This window comes from Arachis ipaensis, chromosome B06 (assembly GCF_000816755.2).
Source record: "Arachis ipaensis cultivar K30076 chromosome B06, Araip1.1, whole genome shotgun sequence".
Taxonomy (NCBI): Eukaryota; Viridiplantae; Streptophyta; class Magnoliopsida; order Fabales; family Fabaceae; genus Arachis; species Arachis ipaensis.
This window is the reverse complement of record NC_029790.2, coordinates 59,530,171-59,540,473: the sequence shown is the minus strand read 5'-3', so window position 1 is coordinate 59,540,473 and position 10,303 is coordinate 59,530,171. Positions and strand designations below refer to the sequence as shown.

Genomic DNA, 10,303 nt, shown 5'->3' with positions numbered 1-10,303 from the left:
CTTCAACCTTCTTCAAAACTCTTTTCACCTATCATCAATCAACCAAACACATCAAAGCTTTGCTTAAAATCATGAGTTTGTTATTCTTTTATAATATATGACAATTATAGCATAAAATCTCATGAAATTGCATTAATTCATACATGGTTGATTGAATCAAAGGAAACACGGAAATCTACCCAATTGGCTTGCTTATGGCTCAAGAAAGTGCATAAATCAATCGAAAACAAAAGAAAAAGGCTAGTGAAACTAGGCTAAGATGACTTGTCATCACAACACCAAACTTAAAGCTTGCTTGTCCCCAAGCAAGAAAAGAATTATTGATAAGAAAGAATGAAATGGAAGAGGATGTTCATGCTAGCAGAGTATTATTGGTAGTTCATGGGGTTTTCTGTGGATATGTAAACACTCACTTCTTATTTACTTTTAGGCCTAGAAAGCCCCCTTCAAGCATCAAGCAACACACTGCTATGACCTCTCATTATTCTTTTGTCCTTGACTATTATTTTTTTTTTCTCTAAAAGCTTTAGTTCAGTGTCATGTGTAACAAGTTCTCTTCTTTCTTTATACTTGACACATTATTCACTATAGACACTTGGCTCACATTCCTTCTTAAAACATTGATGCCCAGCACCTCTTTGGGTTACTAAATGCCTTGTAGTTAGGTTGCTCTTGATAGTGGACTTTCAGCTGATGACACTACAAGAAAAAAGGCCTATGGCCACGCTTTTTTTTGCCACGCTTTAAAAGCGTGGCCAAAAGTGGTCAATGGCCACGCTTTTGTGAGGGTGGCGATTGAATAGAGATTTGGCCACGTTTTTTCTTGCCACGCTTCGAAAACGTGGCGAAAAGGGTCAACGGCCACGCTTTTGAAAGGTAGCAGTTGATTGGAGATATGGCCACGCTTTTTTTTTTGCCACGCTTTAAAAGCGTGGCCAAAAGTGGTCAATGGCTACGCTTTTGTGAGGGTGGCGATTGAATAGAGATTTGGCTACGCTTTTTCTTGTCACGCTTCAAAAGCATGACCATAGAAAGAAACTGGGACGTTTTGAAAGCGTGGCGACAGAGTTTTATTACGGTAACGCTTATAAAGCGTGGCCATATCCTAGTATTCTTTTGACACGCTTTAAAAACGTGGCCAAAAGATTTTTTTATAAAAAACCCTAATAACCCAGGCCCCAACCCAATAACCCTCAAACTTGGCCAAAAGCTTCGATCGGGACTCTCTTACTCTCAACTCTTACCGTCACTCATCAATTTCAATCTCACTTCAACTCTCGTGAAACCCTCGCCTAACCCCTGACTCAAGCTCCGGATCAACCTCGCCGTTTCGTCCCTTCGGATTCCCATAAAAGAGTTGAGACGCTGAGTGGAGAGGATCTCTAGGAAGCAGATGCGGCAGAGGTTGAGCCAGTGGTCGCCGTACGGCGAAGTTATCACCACGGTGTTGTTGTAGGTTAGGTGCTTGGTCTTGGGGGAACGGAAACGGTTCGCGAGGACGATGTCGTTTTTGGTAAAACATTCTTCGGCTAAGGAGGCGGAGGAAATGACCATGGAGAGTTGGGAACCGAAGCGGAACGAGAAAATGGGACCGTATTTTTGTGATAAGGCGGGTGGTTTCAGGTGGTGGAGGTTACCGATTAGAGGAAGAGGCGGTGGAGATGGTGGTAAGTTTTTGAATCTCTTTGTGAATAGCTTGTAACAAGTGATGAAAACAACGAAGAGAAGAAGAAGAGAGTTATAATACGAAAGTTCCATCATTATGCTTTATCTGAATAAATTTGGAAGCTTAATGCGGAAGAAGCTTTCTGACATCACCAACTCCTCACACCACCTTCAAGAACAACAAAAACCACCAGAGGATACTACTTCTTCTAATTCTGCTGATAAGGATTGCATTCAACAACTTCTAAAGGTTTAATTTCTCTCATCATCCTTGTTTTCAATTTGTGTTATTATTTAAGTACTTGAATTTTTTTTATGCAGGAAAGAATGACTCTGCTGAAGCTCCTAGCTGAGAAAAAGTATCCTCTCATATAATCTATGGAAATATATAATTAGGAAGAATTTGCTTTTGTTTTCCTTGATTAAAATTGGAAACAGTAAAATAATTGAATGGACTAAAGCTGAGATGCAGATGTTAAGAGGCAATGTTCAAAAACTGCAACTACAGAATTGGAATCTTGCTCAATCAAACACACACATGCTAGCGGTACATTTTACATCTTATACATTCATATTAATATCATATTAATATCTGATATCTCAATTTTATAGTTGGCCTGCTGACTGTTGCTTTCCTTTGCGGCATTATAAAATCTGAACAGAAGCTTGAAGTTAAGATTGTGGTCTGGTTTTCAATATTTCAGGCTGAAGCCTCTGGTAAGTTCCAAATGGCCATAGAAAAAATGGTAGAAGGACGATTACGCAAGTACTTTGAGGAAGTTGTGCTGATGGAGCAAAAGTTTATTGTGAATGATACAATGAATGCTAAGGTATGTGAGGTTTCTCTATGTTTAATCAGGTTGTTAAGAAAGTTGAGGCTATGGTCACTTTATGATTTTGATTGGTGAAAGAAACAAAATCTACCCATACATCTGTTTGGTCTGAATCTAGTATCCTCTTTTCTGAAAAACTAAAAATAAAAGAGAATTTCACCATCTTCTTTTACATTTTAACAATAAAGTGGGATAAATGCCATTATATGTTGGCAATTACCATTTACAGTTCAACTATAATTGTGTCTATGACTCTAGTAGCAAAATAGGAGAACTTTGGTTACTTACTTCATTATTACACACTTGCCGTTGTAAAAGAAACTATGGCTTGGTCAACTACAATGTAAAATAATAAGGGAAAAATGATGGTGGACTTTATGCATAAAAGTTTCGTTCTCTTTCTTTGAATTTTCATAGGTTACTTGTTCCTATCAACATCATTCAAGTCCTAAATCTTTTCATGGAGGATGGATGAAATAAAATCTAGTATTTTTAATCTAGATCCAATTATACCAACTGATCCAACATGACCATAATTTCAGCTATCTAATAAAAGGAGCAAAGACTATTTTTTAGCCATGGTGTTTTCTATTTTCAATATTTTACATATTTTGTGTCTTTTAAGAATGGAGAAGGATCCATCTATGGAGTGTATGTTTATTTGATCATTCATTAGCTAATAATTTTTGCACACTGCAGACGGCGGTGTTGGATAATCTATCCAAGGAGGTGGGTTCACTTGTGAGGGTTGTGAGCGCGGTGGTACTTCCAATCTGCTAAAGTAAAAAATTAGTTTGATAGGCATTGTACAGTATTTATAGTGGATACCTTTGTTGGTAATTCAAACTGCTTTTGTCTTGATGATTGTTTTGGTAACAGATTTTGTACTTCTTTGGCAGATTGGAAATTGTTTCTAATTGTAATCTGCACACAACAAACAAGGATTCAGTAATTGAGGAACCTGTTTCTAGCATGGGAGTTTGTCTGAGTGCCCGAGTTAAAGTTGAGAGCCCCTACAACACTAGTATTCCTTCCTTAATTCTCTTCTTCTTGGCTATGACCCTTTTAAGTGGAAATGCCTTTTTTACAATAATTGAGTTTGGATATTTGTGCTTGCATGTATATCATTCAAATTTGTCCCTTTCTTCTCTCTCAATGCTTTTGAAGGAACCAAGGCAGAATTTTGATTAGCTAAAAAAGATGGATTTAGGCATTCTTTTCTTCCTCTTTCACTTGTTTAATATATTTGATTTGTTAATTGAATTTACTCTCTCTTAAACTGGTTATGTCTTCTAATTTCTCAATTTAGTATACAAAATGTCTCTTTACACTATTTTGATGCTTATGAATCTTGACAATAATTGAAGATTCAGAACCAAGAGGTCCAATTTGATCTATGACATTGTAATTAGATATGAAGATCTAGTGTGATTGCTCAGAGAACCTTACATTGGATTAAGACATGATATTGGTGAAGGTTTAACTGTAATTGATATAGTAGTTCCATTTGGCAGGGGGTGAACTCAAGTCTTACTTATTATATTATATTGGTGAAGGTTTAATTGTAATTGCTCACTGATTCTTGCTTGATTCACTTATATATTATATTGGCTCACTTATTATATTGAGTTTTTCTTGAAATGTTAACACACACTTATATATTATCTCTCATAGTTTGCTTGATTTTTGCAGCCTCAGTTCATTTAATGTTTGTTTCTGAAAGACTTAGCACTAAGATTGAGAGAATAATGAAAAGAGAGGAGAAAATGAATTATGCAGAATATAGAAATTATGATATTGAATATGTGATTTGTGTACTTGATTACATTATACAATCATGTTATCCACTTTATACACATGTATAAGAGATTGAGTTGGTCTAAGAGTATAACAGAACAACTAGCTAACTAAGCACAAAGGGAAATTAGTTAAAACAGATATTCTTGAAGGCTTTCTTGATTGCTCTGTCACTTGGTCCTTATGCTTCTTTGATGCATTGCTCTTATATCTATCAATATCATATACACACTAAAAATTAATTAGTAAATTAGATTGTGTATATTTGTGTATAATAAATGTATTATTGAATTCATTTTCAATATATATTTTTGCATTTTAATATATATTTGATATAAATAATTTATTTGATAGCATGCCAAAACATTTACACTAGAAATAGGAGTTAATGTTAATGGAACAAACTATATATATTATGATTGAGTTGATTCCATAGTTTTCTTAGATTATATTATTTTATTTCTAGAACATACTTCATGATTGGGATGACGAAGAATGCTTGAAGATATTAAAGAATTGCTGCAAGGCTATACACCGAATGATGGGAAGGTGATTGTGGTAGACAAAGTTCTTCCTGCAGTGCCAGAGCAGACAGATTTTGCTAAGATGGCTTTCAGATCTGATGTTTTCATGATGTTTCAAACGCCAAAAGGGAAGGAACGAACCTACCAAGATTTGTAAATCCCACCTTAGTAAATCTGTATAATGATTATCAAATTTGGTAAGCTAATTGAAGTATTAGATAGCATTGTATTTTTTGCTCAAATTGAAAAGCTTATTGAGAAATTAGAATTTTGAACTCGAGATTTATTTTTTATTTGAGTATTAATGTATAAAACAATTATAGCAAAAATTATATGTTGGTAATTACTATTTGATTTGTCTTGTAATAAAAATTGCATACTGGTTTGGTAATAAAAAAGGACTGAAATTTATATTGTGTAGTGATGAAGGTAAAGTCAAAAAAAGATTTTTTTTTTTAATTTGATAAGGCTATCGTCACGCTTTTAAAGCGTGGCCGTATCCCTCCCTATCGCCACGCTTTTAAAGCGTGGCTGTATCTCTCCCTATCGCCACGCTTTAAAAGCGTGGCGGTATCCCCACCTACAGCCACGCTTTAAAAGCGTGGCGGTATCCCCACCTACAGCCACGCTTTAAAGCGTGGCCGTATCTCCCACCTACAACCACGCTTTTAAAAGTGGCAATTTGTAAAAAAACGTGGCAAAAAAAAGCGTGGCGAGAGGCTGAAAAAAGCGTGGCGATAGAGCAACCGCCACCCTTTCATAGGTCACCCTTCAAAAAGCGTGGCGGTAGCTCAAAAAGCGTGGCGAAAAGCTATCGCCACGCTTTTTTTAGCTTTTCGCCACGCTTTAAAAGCGTGGCAATAGAGCTGTTTTCCTGTAGTGTGATCCTGGGTTAGTTAACCCAAGTCACCAAGTGTTGATGCACTCCAAAGAACTTAATAATCCAAGCAGATCCCAGTACAAAGACACCACATGCATATATTCTAAGGTTCAAGCTATTGGTGTCTAGCTTTGTTTCTTTTTTTTTCTTTTATTTTATTGCCCATTTTTGGCTTTTTTTTTCTCTGTTTGTTTTACTTTTTAACCAAGGACTTTTATTTGATTGAGATTCATAGACAGTAGGCCATTTTCTACTTAGAAGGAGACATCCTAGTTCTCTTATTCACTAAAAGTGAGCTATCATACAATCACACATACATACCACCACTTACTTTTATTGTACTTCTATCTAACAGAGAACTATCTCACTTCACATTCAAACATTTCTTTTATTGAATTGAAACTGCAGGGGACAAAACATGCTTTTAGTTAAGTGAAGGTAAACACACAAGCACACACTTAGACTAGCTTACTTATTTTAAGAGAGTGATTCTACTTGTACTAGATGAACACTTTAGCAAGACATAAATCATAGCATATCTCAACAGCTGAAGTTAAGTACAGATACAACCTATTGGTTTGCAGTTCTTGTGTCCTTCTTTCTGTTGGTCCCCTGTTTGAGTCATGGTGCATAATGTCTTCAATTTGTGGTTAGTTCCCTGCATAATTCTCAAAAGTTGCTTGTTTCTTAAGCCCTTAGGTGACTGGTTAGTATGCATGAATTGAGTGCGGCTTTTGGATTTAATTTGGTGTGGGAACACCAAACTTAGTTCCTTGCCACTTCCTCTGATGCAACAGGTTAACTATATGTAAAATCTTATGTTCTTGCTAAAGGTTATGAAGTTAACACTAGAGAGCAATTAAGTAACTGAATAATCTGTTTGACTGCTTGGAGCTAGTATTGTGCATGAAGTGAGAACGTGTTTTTAAATGATGTTTTGGTGGAACACCAAACTTATGATCCTTCATTCTCCTTTAAATTGTTTTGGTGTGTGACGCCAAACTTAGCTCCTTGAAATGCATACCAATTATTCAACATTTTTATTGAAAAGGCTATGAAAAGAAAAACTACCTCTGGTTGGGTTGCCTCCCAACAAGCGCTCTTTTAATGTCACTAGCTTGACATCCTTCAATTCTTCTCAAGATGGCTGTAGGCTCTGAACCTCTTTTTCCTTATCCCATTGTCCTCCCAAGTATAGTTTTGCTCTGTGACCATTTGCTGTGAATTGACTCTTTGTTGCTTCATCTAGCAATTCAATACTCCCATAAGGAAAGACCTTTGTCACCAAGTATGGGCCAGTCCACATAGACTTAAGTTTGCCAGGAAAGATCTTAAGCCTTGAGTTATACAGGAGCACTTGCTGTCCTGGCTTGAACTCCTTCTTTGTGATCTTCTTATCATGCCACCTCTTAGCTCTTTCCTTGTATATCTTAGCACTCTCGTAGGCTTCTAGTCTGAATTCATCTAACTCATTTAGTTGTAACAACCTTTACTCTCCTGCAGCTTGGGAATCAAGGTTGAGGAGTTTAGTAGCCCAAAAAGCTCTGTGTTCAAGCTCTACAGGGAGGTGGCAGGATTTGCCATACAATAGCTGAAAGGGTGACTTGCCAATAGGAGTTTTGAAAGCTATCCTATATGCCCATAATGTATCTTCTAGCTTCCTAGCCCAATCTTTTCTTGTGCTTCCCACTGTTTTCGCTAGGATTTTCTTTAATTCCCTATTTGCTAGTTCAGCCTGGCCATTAGTTTGAGGGTGGTAAGGTGTGGCTACTTTATGGATTACTCCATATTTGTGGAGGAGTTTCTCCATCTGTTTGTTACAAAAGTGACCACCACCATCACTGACAAGACCCTTGGGTACTCCATATCTTGTGAAAATGTGCTTTTTAAGGAATTGGAGGATAATCTGTGCATGACAGGTGGTTGTGGCTATGGCTTACACCCACTTTGATACATACTCTACTGCCACCAGGATATATCTGAAAGAGTAGGAAGGAGGAAAAGGTCCCATGAAATCAATGCCCCATAAGTCAAACAGCTCCACTTCCAGGATGAAATTTTGAGGCATCTCATTTCTTTTTGTCAATCCTCCAGTTCTTTGACATTCATTGCATTGGTGAACAAACTCTCTGGCATCCTTGAAGATAGTTGGCCAATAGAACCCACTCGGTAATACCTTTGCAGCTGTTCTCTCTGGTCCAAAATGTCCACCATATGCTGAGCCATGGCAATGCCATAGTATGTCCTTCATTTTACTTTCAGGGACACACCTCCTAATCATTCCATCAGAGCATCTCTTGAATAAAAAAGGTTCATCCCACAAGAACTTCCTTGCTTCATTGAGTAATTTCTTCATTTGTTGCTTGGAAAATTCTTGAGCAGGTATAGGGAGTTTTTCAATAACTTCTATTTTAGCTTTATCAACTTCTATACCTCTACATGACACTTTATGCCTAAGAACTATTCCTTCCGGAACCATGAAATGGCATTTTTTCCAATTCAACACCAAATTAGTTTCTTGGCATCTTTTCAAAACAAGAGTTAAGTTATGCAAGGAAGTGTTAAAGGAATTGCCAAAAACAGAAAAATCTTCCATGAAGACTTCTAAGAATTTTTCCACCATATCAGAAAAGATAGAAAGCATACACCTTTGAAAAGTGGCTGGGGCGTTGCACAGCCCAAAGGGCATCCTTCTATAGGCAAAAACTCCAAATGGGCATGTGAAGGATGTCTTCTCTTGATCCTTGGGGTCCATCACTATTTGATTGTAACCAGAATACCCATCCAGGAAGCAATAATAAGCATGGCCTGCTAGTCTTTCCAACATTTGGTCGATGAACGGCAAAGGAAAATGATCTTTTCTTGTTGCATCATTCAATCTCCTGTAGTCTATGCACATTCTCCACCCAGTCACTGTCCTAGTGGGGATCAACTCATTCTTTTCATTGGTGATGACTGTCATTCCTCCCTTTTTTGGCACAACTTGAACCGGACTCACCCAAGAGCTGTCTGAGATTGGGAAAATTATCCCTGCATTCCATAGCTTCATCACTTCTTTTTGAATCACCTCTTTCATGGTTGGGTTGAGTCTTCTTTGAGGTTGCACCACCGGTTTTGATTCTTCCTCCAATAAAATTTTATGCATGCAAATAGCAGGGCTGATGCCTTTGATGTCCTCAATTGTCCACCCCAAGGCTATTTTGTGAGTTTTTAATACTTCAATCAACCTTGCTTCCTCATCCATGTTCAAGGAGGAATTTATAATCACTGGTAATGCGTCTGCTTCCCCAAGAAACACGTATTTGAGGTGAGGAGGGAGAGGTTTCAACTCCTGTTTTGGTTTATCCTCTTTCTTGTCTTCAATGAGTATTTCTATCACTTCCTCTCCTTGTTCTTTCTGATGCTCCAGATAGTCGTCTTCAAACATTTCTTCTACCAGCCCTTCTATCATATCCACATTCATGTAGTTCTCTTGCTCTGAGGGGTGTTGCATTGATTTGAAGACATTGATTACCATTTGTTCATTATGCACCCTGAAGGTCATTTCTCCCTTCTCCACATCAATAGTGGTTCTTGCTGTGGCTAGAAATGGTCTCCCCAAAATGATTGAGCTGCTTCTTTCCTCTTCTGTGTCTAAGATTACGAAGTCTGCGGGGAAGATAAACTTTCCGACCTTCACTAGTAAATTCTCCACAATACCATTGGGTGTCTTGATTGGTCTATCGGCCATGACTAGTGACATCCTGGTGGGTTTAATTTCTTCTATGGCAAGCTTTCTCATCAATGATAGAGGCATCAAGTTGATGCTGGCACCTAGATCACACAGGGCGTTTTCCAATGTTATCTTGCCTATGGTGCATGAGACTACAAAACTCCCTGGATCTTGCCTATGGGATACCCATCTGGATCACAGCGCTACATTCTTCAGTGAGCATGATAGTTTCCTTTTCTTGCCAACTTCTTTTCTTGTTGATTAGCTCCTTCATGAACTTGGCATACAGAGGCATTTGCTCAAGTGCTTCAGCCAAGGGAATATTGATCTCCAGCTTTTTGAAAGTCTCAAGGAACTTGTGAAATTGTTGGTCCTTTGCCTCCTTGTTGAATCTCTGGGGATATGGCAGTGGAGGTACAAAGGTCTTCTCTGCTTGTTGCTTTTGATATTTGGTTGGCTCTTCAATTGCTTCATTCCCTTTTTTTGGAATTTTTTATTGTTCCTCCTTTTCTTGAGTTTGTTTTGAAGCTTGCTTGCTTGCCATTGCATCATCATCATTGGCTTCCTCTGTGTGTGTTGGCTGTTCCTCTTCTATTGGTCTTTTGCTGCTCTCTACTTGCTTCTTTGTAGTGTCATTGTTGCTCATCAATGTTCTCCCACTCCTTAATTGTATTGCCTTGCATTCTTCCTTAGGATTTGGGATTGTGTCACTCGGCAGTGAGCTTGAAGGTTTCTCAACAGAAATCTATTTGGAGATTTGCCCAATTTGCCTCTCTAGGTTCTTCATGGAGGCTTCATGGTTCTTGGTTGTCATTTCTTGTTGTTTCCACATTTTGTCTATCAAGGTTTCCAAGTTAGTGAGTCTTTGAGATTCAGGTGATGCTTGTGGTGG

The 10,303-nt window shown here is 37.8% G+C and overlaps 2 protein-coding genes across 3 annotated transcripts in view; one reads left to right on the top strand and one right to left on the bottom strand.

The window, feature by feature from the left end:
• The window catches only part of LOC110263338 (SHUGOSHIN 2-like), a 27,863-nt gene extending 25,275 nt beyond the window's left edge, over window positions 1–2,588 (top strand). Inside the window, exons 5-8 of one of the 2 annotated variants that reach the window (XM_021104510.1) lie at window positions 1,741–1,915; window positions 1,987–2,024; window positions 2,104–2,212; window positions 2,370–2,588. In XM_021104510.1, the coding sequence (XP_020960169.1) occupies window positions 1,763–1,915; window positions 1,987–2,024; window positions 2,104–2,212; window positions 2,370–2,573 (504 nt within the window). In that variant the 5' untranslated portion in view covers window positions 1,741–1,762 and the 3' untranslated portion in view covers window positions 2,574–2,588. Of the gene's footprint in view, window positions 1–1,728; window positions 1,916–1,986; window positions 2,025–2,103; window positions 2,213–2,369 lie in introns of those variants that run through there. The other variant, XM_021104509.1, reaches the window with a different exon arrangement.
• Window positions 1,155–1,783, bottom strand: LOC107648206 (cytochrome P450 81E8-like). Its single transcript, XM_016352175.2, has one exon. The coding sequence runs from the start codon at window positions 1,759–1,761 to the stop codon at window positions 1,234–1,236; it is 528 nt and encodes a 175-aa protein (XP_016207661.2). The 5' UTR covers window positions 1,762–1,783; the 3' UTR covers window positions 1,155–1,233.